Genomic DNA, 19352 nt, shown 5'->3' on the forward strand with positions numbered 1-19352 from the left:
TGATGTTTTCTCTTCGCGTCTTACGAGAATCATTTCATTGTTCTAGATGTTAGAAAAGGGTATGTTGATTGTAAAAATGAAGTTCATAAGGGATGCAGAAAATTGATATGAAATTGAACACCGTGAAAATGTGCTACTTGGCACGTTCGAGATTGGTAGGAATTGAGCTAGGCCTGATCCCCAGGACTTGTAAAAAGTGACTCTTCCCACCCACCCGTAGGCTAAATTTGTAAATAGCAAGGTTTTCGCGCCAAAAATCTATATTTACCCTCGAATTTCCTCTTCAAATAATGAGGGGATATGAATGCTTGAACTTATCGATACGCCTGTGCTTGTGTTCCCCTGATGTCTCTCATGAGACCGACCACAAAATCGTAAAAGGAGAACACCTAACTCCCATCAACATGTTACTTTCTTCTCTTCCTTATCCGAGTCACTTTCTTAAGGTCGGTGTTTCTGGGAAATAAGGAAAATTTCCGGAACAATAAGTTTTGGGTGGAAACAGAACTTTTTTGTTTCCTCCAAACATCACCCTTAATTATTTTTCAATTTTTATGTTTTCTTCTTCATTCTCACCTCAATTAGAACTCCGGCGACTTCTACCACATTCCAGCAACTTCCACCATTAGTTCCGCCGATCACCATCATAAATCAGGTTGGCTCTTCTCTCTCTTTCATCTCTCTTCTTTCTTCACTCTCTCTCTCTCTCTTCTTTTCCCTCTCTCCTGTTATCTTATCTCCCTCTCTCATTCTATCACTAAATCCCGACGAAGGGATCGTCGAAAACTCGTCTGGATTTAGTTATTCCAGATCCAGACGCCTTCGTCTGACTTCCAGACGAAGGAACCCTACCTTCGTCTGCAAATCATACGAAGGGGTTCTCCCCTTCGCCGGAAGAAAGAGAGAGAAGAAAAGAGGGGAGAGGGAAAGAAGAGAGATAGATGAGAAGAGAAGAAAGAGGAGAGAGAAAGTCGTCGCTGGAAATTTCAGGCCGTCTCCTGCCGGCGGTTTATGCCGGCAACACTGAGGGTGTGTTTAGAGGGTAGTTTTTAAGATTTCAGCCTTTTTGCCCCTGAAAATTTTCATCCTTCCCCAAATCACCCACCTTTCTTAATTGTGTGAAATCAGTTGTACAATGGTTTCAGCTAAACAGTTGGCTATATTACTTTTGTTTCATCTTCTGCTCTTTATGTTGTTATAATCCCAAATTATATTTGTTCTTAATGAGTCCAACAAAATAGATGTAGATCTTTGTTCTTAATGAGCCCAACAAAATAAGTAAAGTCTATGACTGGACAAAACTAATGAGAAACAAGCCAATCAGCATAATGAAACACATATTCCGTCCAGTTCATTATATAAAGTTGGGAACGGCTCATATTTTTATTATGAAGTACTATATATGAAAGAGAAATGCTATTTCGCACGAGAAGTCAAAAGCGAGGGAATAGCGACCGAATCAGAGAGCGACACGTGGCGAGAAAGAGGAAATCACGTGAAGTCTGATTTCTAATTGAATATTCACAGTTGGATCCTTAACTATTCCGTGTTTACACTTAAGGGCTTCCGCTCCCAATTTTGATATGGACCGTTGGTCTGTTCAACGGTCCAGATTATAACAAAAAAAATTACCACCTCCAAATCCAGTCATTCAAAAGCTAAACCAACCCTTTTCCTCTCAAATTCAGAAACTAATTTCTGTTCTACTAATCAACTACTTAGAGGGTGTTTGATTTTTGCACTTATTAAGTGATAGTGCGGGCCGGCAGTTTTAGGTCGTTTGTTTTTTCACTTAATAAGGGAATATCACTTGTAAGTGGGGTCAAAGTAAGTGCAAAAAAGTAAGCTCTAATTTGAAGCTTATTTTTTTGCACTTACTTTCTAAGTGCTAAAAAAGACATTTTTGTCCTTCTCCGAATATAATAATTACCAATATATTATAACTAAAAAGAAAATCTCAAACAATTGATAAATAAAAAAAATCTTTCTATGACTTTAGCGACGACTCTTTTCCTTCTCCACTCATCCTTCACCTAAGCTTTTCTTCTAATTTTTTACACATATTTTCCTTCATTAATCACGGAACCACCCAAACTCCATGACGCAACGTAAGTTCTTTCTTCTTCATAATTTTCAATTATTTGGGGTTAATATTTTTAATACAAAGTATTCATAAACCGTAATTCTCTTGTATCCGAACTCCCGAACATAATGAATTAGTATGAAGTACTAATATATAAATACTTTAAGATCAAAATAGACAATTTCTCATTTTTATGACATTTAAAATTAATATAAAAATAAAAACCAAGCACTTAGAAATGATGAAAAACATACGCCATAACACTTACAAGTGATATCACTTACTAAGTGATTATCACTTAGTATGTGGTAACACTTGTAAGTGCAAAAAAATCAAACGCCCTCTTAGAATCCAAAACCTCCTTCCACTTCCTCAAAGACCTCAAGCTCTTACTACTTCTCTAGTCCTTGATCTTACTTCTCCCCCACCTGCAACTTCTGGTGATTTTTCAGTGTTCCGTCTGTAGGGATTTATACCCTTCTACTAGTGTTTATAGCGGAAATATGACATCTAATGTCTACACTAGTATTCCCAGGATCACATGCAAAACTAGTAATTAATCTAATGGAGATAGTAGATTACCTTAATCGCTTTTCCCTCGAACTAGTTGAATTGATTGAAGAAGACCAAGAGCTTCAAGTGTAGCTCCTCTACTTGGGACACGAGCAATCAATTTGATCTCCCACCTTGTTGTATAGCTAGCACACCAATGGTGGTTGGAAAAGAAGAACACCTTCTTCTTTGACTAGATTGATAGTAATGGGAATTAGCTCACTTTCTCCTCTCTACTTGATGTGGTAGAGTAAGAAAGCTTAGAGAGAAATTCCACACCTTATTCTCTGCCCTAAGAGTGTTTATATAGAACCCTAATAAGAATCCACCTCCTTTTAGGTTTCCTAAAACACCCTTTAGAATAAGATTTAGGGAAATAGTCGAAAATAGCAACTATTGGTATTTTCTCAATTCCCTAAGGAGGAGGTTTCCAAACACCACGAAAATTGGCAGATATAATGTTTATTTTCTTCAAGACGCGTCTCAGCAGCTGCTCTGGACGCGTCCAGAGGACGCATCCAGGAGCTTCTGGTCCTGCCAGGAAGCTTCCTGGCCGGACACTAGGGTTTTTCAAAACCCTAGTTTCCAAAAAGAAATTTTTTTTTTTTTTTTTTTTCTTATGCAACTCTAAGTTGCTATTTTCCAATTTTAAAACTTTTCTTAAATTTTTGAAATTCCTTTTAGAACACTTCTAAAAAAATTTTAAAACTTTTAGAAACTTTTTAAATTTTTCCAAATTTGTTTTGAGAGTTTCCCAAACTCAAAACTACTCTTTTTAGAACACTTCTAAAATTCCAAATCTTTGTTTTTCAAAAGTTTCCAAAAATTAAAAAACAACTCTTAATCAAACCAATTTTGGATCAAAATCTAGGTTTTTGAAATTTTTCAAAGAACAATTTTGAAATCAATTTGAAAAATCTTTGAATCCAATTCATAATTAATCAAATTTTATGTTTAAAACCTTTTTAAATATAACTATCAACATAATCAAGCATGGATTAGTTTGAAATTCAATGAAATTGAGTCTTTTAAAACACTTTTAATCATCAATTTGATTCTCAATTTGAAAATTTATTGAATCCCATCAAATTATGAGTTTAAAATACTTTTAAAAACATCTTTTAAAATACTTTTATAAACTCAATTTTCAAACTATTAAGCATATTAATTAGTTCGATTCTTAGCAAAAACTAGTTAATGGCAAGAGGCTCTGACGCCACTGTAGGGATTTATACCCTTCTACTAGTGTTTATAGCGGAAATATGACATCTAATGTCTACACTAGTATTCCCAGGATCACATGCAAAACTAGTAATTAATCTAATGGAGATAGTAGATTACCTTAATCGCTTTTCCCTCGAACTAGTTGAATTGATTGAAGAAGACCAAGAGCTTCAAGTGTAGCTCCTCTACTTGGGACACGAGCAATCAATTTGATCTCCCACCTTGTTGTATAGCTAGCACACCAATGGTGGTTGGAAAAGAAGAACACCTTCTTCTTTGACTAGATTGATAGTAATGGGAATTTGCTCACTTTCTCCTCTCTACTTGATGTGGTAGAGTAAGAAAGCTTAGAGAGAAATTCCACACCTTATTCTCTGCCCTAAGAGTGTTTATATAGAACCCTAATAAGAATCCACCTACTTTTAGGTTTCCTAAAACACCCTTTAGAATAAGATTTAGGGAAATAGTCGAAAATAGCAACTATTGGTATTTTCTCAATTCCCTAAGGAGGAGGTGTCCAAACACCACGAAAATTGGCAGATATAATGTTTATTATATCAGCAACTAACCCTCCAAAATTCAGCCCAATCCGAGTCCTAGAAGTACCCGAACCGGTCTAGGCCCAAAAACCCTGTTTTTGGCCTTTTTGTACTATCTTTGCCTAATTCCTTTTTAGGCCTATGAGATATGTTTATGGGACACTCCCATGATTATATCTCACTCCCACTAGTCATATCCTAGATCAATTTGTCACTCTTATGTGTAACCCGTTGTAGGATCCGATCGAAGTTAGCCGCGAATTACTTCGTAATTCGACGATCGTAGTTGGTCTCTAGCTACAACTCTACGATCCCTAAATCAATCGGACTTGATGATCTTCCACATCAATTGTCCTATCCGACAAATTGTTCGCATTGTCACCTTGGTCGAAGGACATCTCCTTCAACTCCTTCACCGTCTAATAAGGCTTATCCTTTATTACGCGTCTCTTAGAAATTCCGATTTCATTAATTTTAATGGGGTTTTAGTTGGTTGCTAATTGGTTTGTACTGGGTTGCCAATTTTGTAGCCGGACATGATCAGTAATTATATTCAAATTAAGAGAGAAAAAGAGGCGCGTAAGGATGAAACCATCACTAGAAGATAAGAAAAGGTATAGAGAACAACGGGGCATTTTAGCAGAATTTAGGAATTCTTGTGAACACTTCACCCAAAGAATTCTTGCATTCGGCAATTTTGTTATTTACAAGAATTTCGATTAGTATCGATATGATAAGTATACAGCGTATTTGCAACTATGAAAAACTTGTCCGATAACTTCAGCTGGATACAAGGATGTATCGACTTTGGGGCTATTAATAGGTCAGTTAATACTTGTACCAGGGTGACTTAGAAAAAAAAAAGTCATGACCAAATAACATAAAGGATGGTAGATTGAAGTAGCATTTACTTTAGTCATTGATGAAAACAAAAGCCAGGGTATATATAGTATATTAATAACAACTCAAAAATATTACTCACCAAAACAATTTGGTAACCAAAACATATTAAAATTTTCAAGTTCTTCTATAATTTGTGTCGGCCATTCGTCTTCCTGTCCACCAAAATAAACGAACAAGCACAATTTAGTACAAATATAATTCAATAAAATCGCTCATCCAAATTTAAACACAATTCGAATGAATCAAAATATAGTATATACCTTTACTCTTCATTTGTTTGTGTACTATAATAGTCATATTCTCCACTGTATGTTCCTAGAGGATTGTACATTTGGGGACGATGTACACCCATTAATAAGTCCATATGTGACTGCATATGGTAAGATAAAGATTAATACATATATATTACTTTCTAAATGAATCAAACAAGTGTAAAGATCTATGAATTACTATATCTTGTCGAGGTGTCAGTATCATATTTTCTTGTGTAGTAATACCATCATAAACCGGATCAGAAACTGGATCACGAGCCATATTACAAATCGGACTAGATGTAGACATTTTTGAAATAGTGCACTGACAAAGAAACAAAGATTTAGTTAACGTATATACAAATAAGAAAGGTAAAAAATGAAGTGTGTATTTCCCCCTCATTTGTTTTTCTATATGAAATGGACTCACAAATGGCATTTCTAAATTGTAACACCTAAAATCTTCCTTTGCCTCCTTTTCAACTTTATCCCTTAAAGCTATATTGTATTGTTCAACAAAAAGTTTTAAGGTAGTTTTCGGGCCTACGTATCCATCAAAAAAAGAGTTTACACCTTCACTACGTTGAGTACTAGACATTCCCGCTCAAAAATGATTTTTCACATAAATGGGCACCCATCGCCTTCTCTCTTGGTACATGTGGGCTAACCATGCATTTTTTTTCAAGTCATACTTTTGTGTAGTTTCCATCCATTTATAATCAAACTCTTCTGTGCTAAGCGTTTCGTGGACAAGATGAGTAAGAGTATAACTTATTTCATCGAACTTTTTGTAGCTTTCCAGTTTCTCAGGTATTTTCTTCATTACATGCCAAAAACACCACCGATGTCTTGTATTGGGGAATACATCTTTTGTTATAATCGAGATAAAATTAACCAACTGCCAGCCAAATACCACTACCCTAACGAAAGAAGAGGAAATGTATAAGGGAACATTTTGAAATGAAGCATAAAACCCATTTTTAAAGTTGATTAACGGAGGAAACGAGGATAAAAAGTCTTTCTCGAAGCTAGTTATCATTGGGGGCTATTTTAATGAATTGGTCATCATTAGGGGGCTATAATTAAACTCACTTCAAAATAACCGATTTCAGTTATTCAGCTCTATCTCGTACAAACCCTAACAATCAAACTCTCATCTTCACAATTTTCAGAAATTCAGGTCTCTCTCCTTTTTTTTAAAAAAAACCCTAAACCCTAACAATCAAACTCTCATCTTTTCTTCATCTTTTATACTAGACAATGGCAACAACAGAAGTAGGAAAAAAACATAAGGAGGAGAATGAACATTCACCCTTTCTTGATGATACTGAAGAAGACAGAATTAGTCAATTACCTGATTCACTCATTCATCATATCCTCTCCTTCCTTGATACCAAATATGTTGTTCAAACTATTGTTCTTTCGAAAAGATGGAGACCTCTCTGGACTTCAATCCCAACCCTAAATTTCAATTGTAAAATGTTTCCTCCACAAGGATCATTCACTGGGTTTATGCAATTTGTGAATATCGTATTGATTAATCGTGGGTACTTTGATATACAAAGTTTTCGGCTTAACAGTATATCATATTCAGGCAAAACTATAAGAAACTATATTTATACATGGATAAATGCAGCTGTAAAAAGAAACGTTCGACGATTATATATAGAAATGGATCTTGATCCCTTGTTTAAGTTTCCTGCAACTCTATTTACCTCTACTTCATTGAACATGTTGGAGTTTACTGGTAATGGTAAATTTTCAAAGCTTGTTCTACCAACTTCAGTTAATCTACCCAGACTCAAATATTTGAAGCTAATTGGATTTTCAATTATTGAGAACTTATCTAATAAGTTCTTCTCAAATTGTCCTCTTTTGAAAGGGTTGATCTTAAAGAATTCTCATGTAGAAGACAGTGATATGAATTTCAACATTTCTTGTCCTAATCTTTTAAGTCTTCGACTAGACAACCTTCATATTCCACAAGGAAGTAAGGTTAAAAATGTCAAGTTATATGCTCCAAAACTCGTGTTATTCGTTTGCAAAGATTCCGTGGCAATAGAGTACGATCTAGGCAGCCTTGATCACTTGAATATTGTTGATATTGTAACACTTCCAGACAAAAATTCGTTACCTAAAAATATTATTGCTCGACGAATCATGAATTTTCTAAGAGTGGTTCACAACGTAAAGGATTTATACTTGTCAGCTTGGTTCCTTGAGGTATATTTGTATCCTTGCTTTCTTCTCTTAATATATACAACTTTTTGCTTGGATTGTTTCTAAGTTGTTGTTTTTTTATCGGATTTTGAAATTTGAAATAATTTTAGTTGTTTTGCATGCTTTAATCTTAAAATCTTGAAACACGTCTTTGTATCTTCTGCTTAAAACAACAAGTACGATTTTGAGAAAAACTTGTTTTACGTACTGAATTTATTTGGTTGATAGAACTTTTCACTGCCATGCTGCTTTTTGAGAAAGCTCGTTATTTATAGCTGTTGTTGTTGTCTTAACTTCTTCAACTTTAGATGTGCTGTCTCTAAATATTTGTTGATGTCAAGTTGCTTTTCTATGAATGCAAACGTATAAACAACGTACCATAATTCTATAAACGAGTACAATGTGATTCATCTTTTTCCTTATGTGGTTGTTGATTTTCTTAATCTTGTAATATTTCTTAGTTTGCATTTTCTATTCTCAGGGTATGATGGGAAATCCAGAGCTTATGAAGGAGCCCCCCGTTCAGTACTGTAATTTGCAATCCTTGGTTCTGGAAACATTTCTCTCAAATGATTCATTTCATGCAATAACTCACTTGCTTAAGATTTCTCCAAACATCAAATCTCTTTCGCTCTCTGTAGTAGATTGGGTAATTATAGAATTCTTAGTCATTGGTTATATTAATTACGTTTAATATTTGAGCTCTCAAGATTAATTTGTGTTGTAACACGAAGTTATGTTTGTTCAGACAGGGCCTGAAGGGCCCCAATCTCCCTATGTTGATGAGGTTACATTGCCATTTATGCTCCATCATCTCGAGGTAGTTGAGATTACTAAACTCTGGGGATGCATTAACGAACTCAAGCTTTTAGAGATTTTGTTGAAGAATTCAGCTGTGTTGGAGAAAGTTATTCTCTTTCCTAGTTATGGGTTCACAGGGGGACGTGCGAAGAAATTTAGAGAGATGCTACCAACCTTTCCGAGACCCTCTGGGGCTACAACTGCAATGATCTTGTTCGACCCCTAATGTGAGAAAGCCAGTTGGCGTATATTCATGGTATAGAAATTGCTTGCTGTCTCTGGTAATATATTTGCGTGTTGAACTTCGATTTTTGCAGGTTTCTTGGTGGGATTTGGTCGGCGAAAAGATCCATAGCTATGGCAAGTATTTGCAGAAAGTTAGAAATGTTTCAATGGAGTAGCATTGGTAGGCCAAAGCTTATAATCTTAGGAAAAACATTTTGGAATACTTTATTAGTGACATTGTTTTAAGACTTCCAAACTCTTTTTGCAAATGGTATTAACAAACTTGCTCGATGTTATTCTTTAGTTTCTTCAATCCTGTTACTCAATTTGGGATAATGTATAAGCTTTTTTTGTTCAAAATACTGAAACACTCCAGACTTCTAATGTGTGCGTCATATAGACTTCTCTATACAATTTTTTTTTATTTATAATTTTTGGGTTCCTAGTAAAAAATCTACACCTAAACACAAAGTTCGTCCACTCTAATATTAATATAGGATTTTAAGCCAAAATAATAATTATAATGGATATTTAGTCCAAATTGACCCAACTCTATAGAAATAACAGATCTCTATCGTTTCTATTTAATCATAATACCCATTATAACCTTTTATGTAAGAAAAAACTCACTGCCATGCTGCTTTTTGAGAAAGCTCGTTATTTATAGTTGTTGTTGTTGTCTTAACTTCTTCAACTTTAGATGTGCTGTCTCTAAATATTTGTTGATGTGGAGTTGCTTTTATGTGGATGCAAACGTATCAACCGCATACTATAAACGAGGACGATGTGTTTCATCTTTTTTCTTTATGTGGTTGTTGATTTTCTTGAACTTGTAACATATCTTAATTTGCATTTTATGTTCTCAGGGTATGAAGGGAAATCCAGAAATTATGAATGAGCCCCTCATTCATTTTTGTAATTTGCAATCCTTGGTGCTGGAAACATTTCTTTCAAATGATTCCTTTCACGCAATTACACACTTGCTTAAGATTTCTCCTAACATCAAATCTCTTTCGCTCTATGTAGTAGATTGGGTAATATAAAAATTCTTAGTCATTGGTTATATTAATTACGTTTCATATTGAGCTCTCAAGACTACTTTGTATTCTAACACGAAGTTATGTTTATTCAGACGGAGCCTGAAGGGCCCCAATCTCCCTATGTTGATGAGGTTACACTGCCATGTATGCTCCATCACCTCGAGGTTGTTGAGATTACTAAACTCTGGGGATGCGTTAATGAACTCAAGCTTTTGGAGATTTTGTTGAAGAATTTTGTTGTATTGGAGAAAGTTATTCTCTCTCCTAGCTATGGCTTCACAGAGGAATGTGCGGAGAAATTTAGAGAGATGCTACCAACCTTCTCTGAGCATAACACCAAATTTCTCAAAAAAGAAAAACGAGCATAGCACGTTGACCTACTCGTGTTTTATGGAGATCTCATGAAAAATTGGTTAGTGTGACATGCCAGGACACGGGTCGGTTGGACACCTGGTTTACATCGTAATTTGACAAAAGATAAAATATCCCTAGACAGACGGACTAGGACGGTACAACAAATATACTCCCTTCCCACGCCTGTCCGTTAAAAACCTATTGTGCGGGCGGATTTTGACCGGCTCGATCACCAAGCATTTACGGACCCTTCGGACGCGAGTAGATCTAGACGGGTGCCGGGCCACCGGCCAAAATCCCACCACGCGGGCAGATGTAGGCGGTGCTGGGCCACTTTAAACAACCTAGCAATATCAAACACTCATCTTTCACAATTTCCATCTTTCTTACTTGTTTGAGTTTTGGGAATGGAACTCGCTGTTATCAGAAATTCAGGTCTATCTCTCTAGTTTAGGTTTTTAGAGAAGGTACGTAATCAGTATCAGAACATATTTTAGGGTTTTTCAATTGATAGCATATAAAAAATTGTTAGCTACTAGTAGTATTTAGCTTATTAGGGTTTATTTTGTTTCTTGCTATCAATTGCCCTAGTGTCTTCCCAGCCTAAAGATATCATAGTTGATTTATGATTGTGTTCTTACTTTCTTTATTCAGCATTAATACTAGACAATGGCACCAAAAAATTCAAACCAAAAGAGGGTGAAGAGAAATTCAGTACCCTTTCTTGATGATACTGAAGAAGACAGAATCAGTGAATTACCTGATTCACTCATTCATCATATCCTCTTTTTCCTTAATACCAAATATGTTGTTCAAACTAGTGTTCTTTCTAAAAGATGGAGACCTCTATGTACTTCAATCCCCACTCTGAGCTTCAATGCTAATATGTTTCGTCGTGCCAAACAAGGATCACTCTCCCGGTTTGTACAATTTGTGGATACTGTATTCATTAATCGCGGTTACACTGATATACTAAGTTTTCGGCTTAACTGTAGATTATTTTCCGGCGAAACTATAAGAACCCATATTTATACATGGATAAATGGTGCTGTAAGAAGAAATGTTCAACACCTATGTATTGAAATGCAGGTTGATCCCAAGTTTCAGTTTCCTCCATCTCTCTCTACCTGTACTTCATTGAAGACCTTGGTGATTACTGGTGGTGGCATCTGTCAAATTTCAAAGCTTATTCTACCAACTTCAGTGAATTTACCCAATCTCAAATATTTGAAGCTATTTGGAGTTTCAATTGTTGAGAACTTATCTAATAAGTTCTTGTCAAATTGTCCAGCTTTGAAAACTTTAATCTTAATAAATTGTCATGTAGAAGATAGTGATATGAATTTCAACATTTCTTGTCCTAATCTTTTGAGACTTCAAATAGACAACCTTCATATTCCAAAGGAAAGTAGGGTTAAAAATGTCAAGTTATATGCTCCAAAACTCGTACGCTTTATTTGCAAAGATTTCATGGCAATAGACTACAATTTAGGCAGCCTTTATAGCTTGAAAAGTGCTGTACTTAAAACACTTCCAGGCGAAAATTCGTTACCCAAAGATATTAATGCTCGACGTATCTTGAAATTTCTAAGAGTGGCTCACAACGTAAAGAATCTTAAGTTATCAGCTTGCTTCCTTGAGGTATATTTGTATCCTTGATTTCTTCTCTTAATAAATACAGCTTTGTTGATTTGGTTGTTTTAAGCTTTCGTTTTGTTTTAATTTTTTTATCTGACTGAAATAATCTTATCTGCAATTTTAATTATTTTGCATGCTTTAATCTTGAAACATTCTATTAGGTTGATAGAACTTCCCACTGCCATGTTGCTTTTCGAGAAAACTCTTTGTTTCTAGCTGTTGCGAGATTTATGACATTTTATCGCACTTGATAGCTGACCGTACAATAGAAGCTTCTCACATGTCAAAATAATTGATTCTCTCTTAACTTCTGCAGCTTTAGATGTGTTGTCTCTAATTCTTTGTTGATGTGAAGCTGTTTTTCTGTGGATGATAACGTATAAACCACGTACTATAAACAAGTAGTTTCATCTTTTCTCCTTATGTGGTTATTGATTTTCTTGAACTTGTAATGTTTGTCAGGGTATGATGGGAAACCCAGAAATTATGGAGAACCCTCCAATTCAGTTCTGTAATTTGCGATGCTTGGTGCTGGAAACCTTTCTCTCAAATGATTCCTTTCATGCATTAACATACTTACTTAAGATTTCTCCTAACATCGAATCTCTTTTGCTCTCTGTAATAAATCGGGTAATAATAGAATTCTTAGTCATTGGTTATATTAATTTTCTTTCATATTGAGCTCTCAAGATTAATTTATGTTCTAACACGAAGTTATGTCTATGTAGACTGAGCACGAAGAGCCCCAATATCCCTATGTTGATGAGGTAACATTGCCGTGTATGCTCTATCACCTCAAGGTTGTTAAAATTACTGAACTCGGGGGGTGCGTCAATGAACTCAAACTTTTGGAGATGTTGTTGAAGAATTCTGTTGTCTTGGAGAAAGTTATTATCTCTCCTAGTTATGGCTTCACAAAGGAACGTGCGAAGAAATTTAGTGAGATGCTGCCAACATTTCTGAGACCCACCGGGGCTGCAACTACAATGATCTTGTTCAACCCCCGAATGTGAAAGGTGATTGTTTTTGTCACTTTCTTTTATACAGGTATAGGTAGAATTGTCTTGCGAACTTGTATCGTCATGATCTACATCCTTTGCGAACTTGTACTGTCACTTCCTTGAAATCAGATTGGGTTGTTCCTACGCTTTTGTTTGATATGAATGAAAACTTAATCCATATTATGTTTCATTTTTGGATTCAAGGAATGAACAAAGGTAATTTATTTGCATAGAACTTTGCGTTGTGAAATATCGACTTTTTGTAGGTTGGTTGGTGGGATTTCGTCGCCTGAAAGAAATACTTGTGAGCCTAAACTTAGGGTTAGGGATTCTATTTTAGGAACACAGTGTCTACAACACCAATTTTGAGAAACTTGAGGTAAGACTCCCAAGACTTGTAAAAATTACATATCGCATGTCATCGCTAGTCTGACGATGACTCTCATAGACCAACCCCAAAAAACCCTAAGAAGGAAACATCTTCTGTCCTTTACTTCTATTCTCTTCTCAGATTCACTTGCAAGATTATCTGAAATCAGAGGTTTTTTTGCCTCAGAGTTTCATCACTATAATAAAACTTGCAATCATCTAAGGGTGCTTGTTATTGATTGGTAAATAAGTTACATTTTTAGGAAGGGTTGAAAGAATGTTAATACGGTTGGGTACTTCAAATATTTCTGCCTTTCCAGATAAAGAGTGTGTAGATCTAAAATTGGTTCTTAAGGGCCAATAAAGGAATGGAGTTCGGACAACATACCCTCGCAAGAAAACCTTTATTCATCACTTTTTTTTTTGGGAACTGATAACTTCATGGAAAGGCCAAAGCCAAATGTAATACAATACGAAGTTAAAAGAAACACTAAACGTACATTTAGACCATTATAAGGACTAGATCGCAAAGTTAAAGAGAAAGATGCTCCAAGACTGAATGGGCCAACATGTGGGCTTCAGAATTGGCTTCTCGCGGACAATGTTGAATGGTCCTTAAACGAGAAAACGCTAGCTCAGCCTTAACGTCTGAAATCAATGGTTGGATCCTCCATGGTGTATCATCTTGATCGTCAAGTATGGCTGATATCAACACTTGGCAGCCTCCTTCGTATATAATAGGGGCTAACTCTAGTTCATTGCTTATCTCCATCACCAATAGACAGGCTCTGGTTTCACACTCCAAGCTTGAGTTCGCTTCAATCCTTCTCACTTTCTGGTTGATCATCTCATTTCTATGGTTCCTCACTACCGCCGCTACGGCTGATCCTCTCGAAGTGAAAGCCCCACGAAGTTTATTTTGAGCATGCCTTTAGGAGGAGGGATCCACTCTCTGATAGTAGTAGGGGGTTCTTCAACTTCAGATCTGTTCGAAAATCCTTTTGCTTTGCTATTAGCTTGACGTATGAGGGAGGCGTAACATATCTGATCTTGTCGAAAATGTTTTGCATTCTTGTTTTTTCAGAAGAACCACATGAGGTACATCGAAAGTACCACTCTTTTCTCATCCTTCCTGTTAGTAATTAGATCTCTTGTCAAACATAACCTTAGCAATCAAAGTTTTGTGTAGAGAGCTTTTATCTTTAAAACTAAATCCTTGATAGAAGCGGGCTTTAAGAATAGATTACAGGAACCCTCTGGACATAGATTGTTACTACTACTTTTTTTTGTTGAAATTGTTACTACTATTTGAAGTTTAGTTTTTCTAAAGTAGTTGAAACATGACTAAAATCTGTCATGTATAAATTAGGCGCTTACCACAATTATCTAGTGCGCCTTTAAGACGTCGTTAAAGACAAGTGTGGTGAAATTAGACCAAACGAGATCTAGAAATAAGACAAGAGTCGGGCGTTGGACTAAGCATAATTAACAGATCCCGTGAAAAGATTCGGAAGAGAATGTAAAGCCGCGGCTTTGGGGCATGAGGAAAAGTCTCTGGGGCATAACATTTTGTGGGCACAACTGCGGCACAAAGCTTGTGATTTCTAAAGAGAGATCTATACAGACCGCAAGAGAGAGAACGAGATAGACAGAGACTACAAGGGAGTGAGAGATAAAGACTGCAAGAGAGAAAGGGAGATCTTGAGAGAGAACGACAGATAGATAAACAATGACTGTGAAAGAGATAGTGAGAGTGAGAGAAAGAGAGGGGAAGAGATATGAGATGACGATTAGGGGAATAACGTTTAATAAAGTAAATTTTTGGTGTAAAAAGAATATGTTCTCTAAGTCAATCTTGATTGACTAAATTTATATGTCCCGTTTTGGTGTTTTCAAAGAAAAAAAAAAAAAAAAAGAGTCTACAAGGGGGAGATTTTTCATTATGCCCCGCAACCCCATGGATGTAAAATTTCGTGCCAGATGGGTCCTTTATTAAACGAACCTAAAGCCCTAAATCAACCGTTTCTTTTAAACTGCTCTTCCTAACTTCCCTCTCCCGCGAATTCAAGACCCTAAACCCTAACAATATCATACTCTCATCTTCACCATTTTCTTCTTTCCTACTTGTCTGAGTTTGGGAATTGGAGCTCGCTGATTTCTGAAATTCAGGTTTTTAGATAAGGTACGTAATCAATATCATTACATATTTTGGGCTTTTCAATTGATGGAAATTGTAAGCCATGCTAGCTACTCTAGTATTTAGCTAATTAGGGTTTATTTCGTTTCTTGCTATCAACTTCAATAATGTCTTACTACCCAATCTGAATATATCATGGTTGAGTTGTGATTATCTGCTTATTAGGGTTTTATTCATCTTTCATACAGAAGACAATGGCAAGAACAATTTTAAAGCAAAAGAAGAAGAAGAAAAATTCACTCTTTTCTTCTAATAGTACTGAAGATAGAATCAGTCAATTGCCTGATTCAGTCATTCATCATATCCTATCCTTCCTTGATACCAAATATGTTGTTCAAACTAGTGTTCTTTCTAAAAGATGGAGACCTCTCTGGACTTCAATCCACACTCTTAAGTTTAGTTGCAAAATGTTTCGTCCTGCCAAACAAGGATCAGCCGAGTTTCGTCCTGCCAAACAAGGATCAGCTGATCGGTTTATGCGATTTGTGGATAATGTATTGATTAATCGCGGGTACTATGATATAGAAACATTTCAGCTTAACTGTCGATCATTTTCAGGCGAAACTATAACAACCCATATTTATACATGGATAAATGCTGCTGTAAGAAGAAATGTTCGACGACTATATATTGAAGTGGTGCTTGATCCCAACTTTCGGGTTCCTGCATCTCTCTTTACCTGTACTTCATTGAAGAATTTGGAGTTTATTGATAGTGGCATGGGTCAATTTTCAAAGCTTGTTCTACCAACTTCAGTGAATTTACCCAATCTCAAATATTTGAAGCTAAAGCGACTTTTAATTGTTGAGAACTTATCTAATAAGTTCTTCTCAAATTGTCCAGCTTTGAAAGAGTTGATCTTAAAGAACTGTCATGTAGAAGATAGTGATATGAATTTCAACATTTCTTGTCCTAATCTTTTGAGACTTCAAATAGACAACCTTCATATTCCAACAGAAAGTAGGGTTAAAAATGTCAAGTTATATGCTCCAAAACTCGTGTTCTTCACTTGCATAGATCATGTGGCAATAGAGTACGATCTAGGCAGCCTTGATCACTTGAAAAGTGCTGATGTAACACTTTCAAACAAAAATTTGTTACCCAAAAATATTTATGCTCAACGCATCATGAATTTTCTAAGAATGGTTCACAACGTAAAGGATCTTAAGTTATCAGCTTGGTTCCTTGAGGTATATTTGCATCCTCGCTTTCTTCTCTTAATAAATTCAGCTTTGTTGCTTGGATTGTTTCTAAGTTGTTGTTTGTTTATTTATTTCAGTTGTTTTGCATTCTTTAGTCTTAAAGTCTTGGAACAAGTCTTTGTATCTTCTGCTTAAAGGAACAAGTCTGAATTTGAGAAAAACTTGTTTTAAATACTGAATTTATTTGGTTGATAAAACTTTCCACTGCCGTGCTGCTTTTTGAGAAAGCTCGTTATTTCTAACTGTTGTGAGATTTATGACCTTCTACCGCACTTGCTAGTTGGCCACATAGTGGACGCTTCCGACATGTCAAAATAATTATTTCTCTCTTAACTTCTACAGATTAAGATGAGTTGTCTCTAAATATTTGTTGATGTAAAGTTGCTTTTTCGTTTATAGTCCACATTAGGGGTGTACTCGAGTCGAGCCGAGTCGAGTAGTAAGATGTTCAAGCTCGGTTCGTGTATTTGACTGTCGAGCTCGAGCTCGAGCTCGTTCGAGTAATTGTCCACTTGTTCAAGCTCGGTTCGTATAAGTTTGAAAGAGCTCGAGCTCGAACTCGAGCTCTTTCAAATTGTTTTAAGCTCGTTTGTCAAAATATTTCGATAATTTTTTAATGGTTGATATTTCATGTACAAGTTTCAATACTAATACGTAATTATGTACTATACTATTATAAGAGTATGTTAAACGAGCTGTTCACGAGTAGCTCGTGATACACTAAAGAATGTTCAAGCTCGGCTCGTTTATGTAAACGAGCTTGATTTTGAGCTCGTGTTAAGCTCGGGCTCGTTAATATTCGAGTCGAGCACGAGCAATAGTCGAGCCGAGCTCGAGCAGCTCGTTAAGAGCTCGGCTCGTGTACACCCCTAGTCCACATACTATAAACGAGTACAATGTGTTTCATCTTTTCTACTTATTTGGTTGTTGATTTTCTTGAACTTGTAATATTTCTTAATTTTCATTTTATGTTCTCAGGGTATGATGGGAAATCCGGAAATTATGGAGAATACCCCAATTCAGTTCTGTAATTTGCGATGCTTGGTGCTGGAAACCTTTCTCTCAAATGATTCCTTTCATGCATTAACATACTTACTTAAGATTTCTCCTAACATCGAATCTCTTTCGCTCTCTGTAATAAATCGGGTAATAATAGAATTCTTAGTCATTGGTTATATTAAAATATTTCATATTGAGCTTTCAAGATTAATTTGTGTTCTAATACGAAGTTACGTTTATTCAGACAGAGCCTGAAGCGCCCCAATCTCCCTATGTTGATGAGGTAACATTGCCATGTATACTCGATCACCTCAAGGTTGTTGAGATTACTGAACTCTGCGGATCTGTCAATGAACTCAAACTTTTAGAGATGTTGTTGAGAAATTCCGTCGTCTTGGAAAAAGTTATTATCTCTTGTAGTGATAGTTTCACAATGAAATGTGAGAAGAAATTTATTGAGACGCTACCAACTTTTCCAAGACCCTTTGGGGCTGCAACTACAATGATCTTGTTCAAACCCTAATGTGAAAAGGTGATTGTTTTTGTCACTTACTTTTACACAGGTATCGGTAGATTTGTCTTGTGAACTTGTACTGTCACTTCCTTCCTTGGAAACTTGTGTGCTTGTTCCTATGCTTTTGTTTGATATGAACGAGAATTAATTCCGTATTATGTTTTAATTTTGGATTCAAGGAATGAACATTGGTGAGAAAGGCAGTTGATGCATATTAATGATATAGCATTTGCTTGTTATCTCTGGTAATATATTTGCATGCTGAACTTTTAATGGTGAAAAGTCGATTTTTGCAGGTCGCTTGGTGGGATTTCATCGGCGAAAAGATCCCTAGCTATGACAAATATTTGCAGTAAGTTAGAAATGTTCTAAATGGAGTAGTATTGTTAGGCCAGAGCTTCTAATCTTAGGAAGAAACCTTTTTGATTACTTTAATAGTAATGATGTTTGAAGACTTGCAAATTCTTTTTGCAAATGGTATTAATAAACTTGATCGATGTTATCCTTCAGTTTCTTCAATGTTAATCGATGTTACTTTAAAAGAAAGAGAAAAACATCATAAGCAAAACTTGTATATATTAATGTTAATGGAACAAAAAGAAGCTATACATCATCACTAATAGAGTATGTGGGTTGTAAAAATAAAGTTTATAGGAGATGTAGAAAATAGATACGAAATTGAACACTGAGAAAATCGAGTAATTTAGACTTTGAAAGAAATAGCCTAAACTTAGGGTTAGGGAGGTACATTTAACATGCATTATAAATGATATTAGTGGGATTTAAGGGTAGATTTGGATAATCATTGGACAAAGAAATTTGGTTTTTAAAAAGTACTAGTCGAAAGAGGAGGAATTATTAATATGGTTAGAAAGGGAGAGAACCTGCAAAGATTCGAAGCATAATTGTTAGTAAAGCATGTGCTCGGGAAGTTTTAACAGCGCCTCATAATTCTGTTGCAATCGCCCTTCCACACGCAAATCTTCTACTCTAAATGAGGCGCCTACAACCTTTATTTGGTGCCACTCTGAACTAAGGGTGGCAAGGGGTAGCTTTTTATTTGAAAACCGAATCAAACCGAACTAATTCTTAATGGGCCCATTCTAGGTATAGGTTTCAGATCCATTTAGAAAAACAGGACCGATTAGGAGGCGGGTCTTAATGTGATGAAATAAGATCAGACAAGATCTAAAACAAAATGAAGAAGAGAGAGAAAGAGCCGCGTGGTAGAAAAATATTG

General features: G+C 35.8%; 2 protein-coding genes across 3 annotated transcripts; both read left to right on the forward strand.

Annotated features, from left to right (window-relative positions):
* The first annotated feature begins 9866 nt into the window (after positions 1–9866).
* On the forward strand, positions 9867–13063 carry LOC147560260 (F-box/LRR-repeat protein At3g58900-like). 2 transcript variants are annotated; one of them, XM_086662433.1, is made up of 4 exons: positions 10415–10659; positions 10847–11833; positions 12293–12460; positions 12559–13063. In XM_086662433.1, the coding sequence occupies exons 2-4, from the start codon at positions 10862–10864 to the stop codon at positions 12841–12843; spliced, it is 1425 nt and encodes a 474-aa protein (XP_086518559.1). In that variant the 5' UTR covers positions 10415–10659; positions 10847–10861; the 3' UTR covers positions 12844–13063. The 2 variants fall into 2 exon arrangements, with proteins under 2 accessions (XP_086518558.1, XP_086518559.1); XM_086662432.1 differs by having other exon boundaries at positions 9867–11833.
* Positions 13064–15221: 2158 nt separating this feature from the next.
* LOC147560261 (F-box/FBD/LRR-repeat protein At1g78750-like) lies at positions 15222–18666 on the forward strand. The gene is made up of 5 exons (XM_086662421.1): positions 15222–15382; positions 15586–16587; positions 17578–17745; positions 17843–18130; positions 18409–18666. Exons 2-4 carry the CDS (start codon positions 15592–15594, stop codon positions 18119–18121), a joined length of 1443 nt encoding a protein of 480 aa, XP_086518547.1. The 5' UTR covers positions 15222–15382; positions 15586–15591; the 3' UTR covers positions 18122–18130; positions 18409–18666.
* The last annotated feature ends 686 nt before the right edge of the window (positions 18667–19352 follow it).

Source organism: Eschscholzia californica, unplaced genomic scaffold (assembly GCF_041429995.1).
Source record: "Eschscholzia californica isolate CP2 unplaced genomic scaffold, dmEscCali1.0.p SCAF_2, whole genome shotgun sequence".
Classification (NCBI taxonomy): Eukaryota; Viridiplantae; Streptophyta; class Magnoliopsida; order Ranunculales; family Papaveraceae; genus Eschscholzia; species Eschscholzia californica.

Excerpts from the sequence above, each read along its gene's own strand:
- LOC147560260 (XM_086662432.1), top strand. The coding sequence starts at position 10,862 with ATGGCACCAAAAAATTCAAACCAAAAGAGGGTGAAGAGAAATTCAGTA. Across the intron at positions 11,834-12,292 it reads TATCAGCTTGCTTCCTTGAG|GGTATGATGGGAAACCCAGA; the intron begins GTATATTTGTAT and ends AATGTTTGTCAG. Across the intron at positions 12,461-12,558 it reads TGCTCTCTGTAATAAATCGG|ACTGAGCACGAAGAGCCCCA; the intron begins GTAATAATAGAA and ends ATGTCTATGTAG.
- LOC147560261 (XM_086662421.1), top strand. The coding sequence starts at position 15,592 with ATGGCAAGAACAATTTTAAAGCAAAAGAAGAAGAAGAAAAATTCACTC. Across the intron at positions 16,588-17,577 it reads TATCAGCTTGGTTCCTTGAG|GGTATGATGGGAAATCCGGA; the intron begins GTATATTTGCAT and ends TTATGTTCTCAG. Across the intron at positions 17,746-17,842 it reads CGCTCTCTGTAATAAATCGG|ACAGAGCCTGAAGCGCCCCA; the intron begins GTAATAATAGAA and ends ACGTTTATTCAG.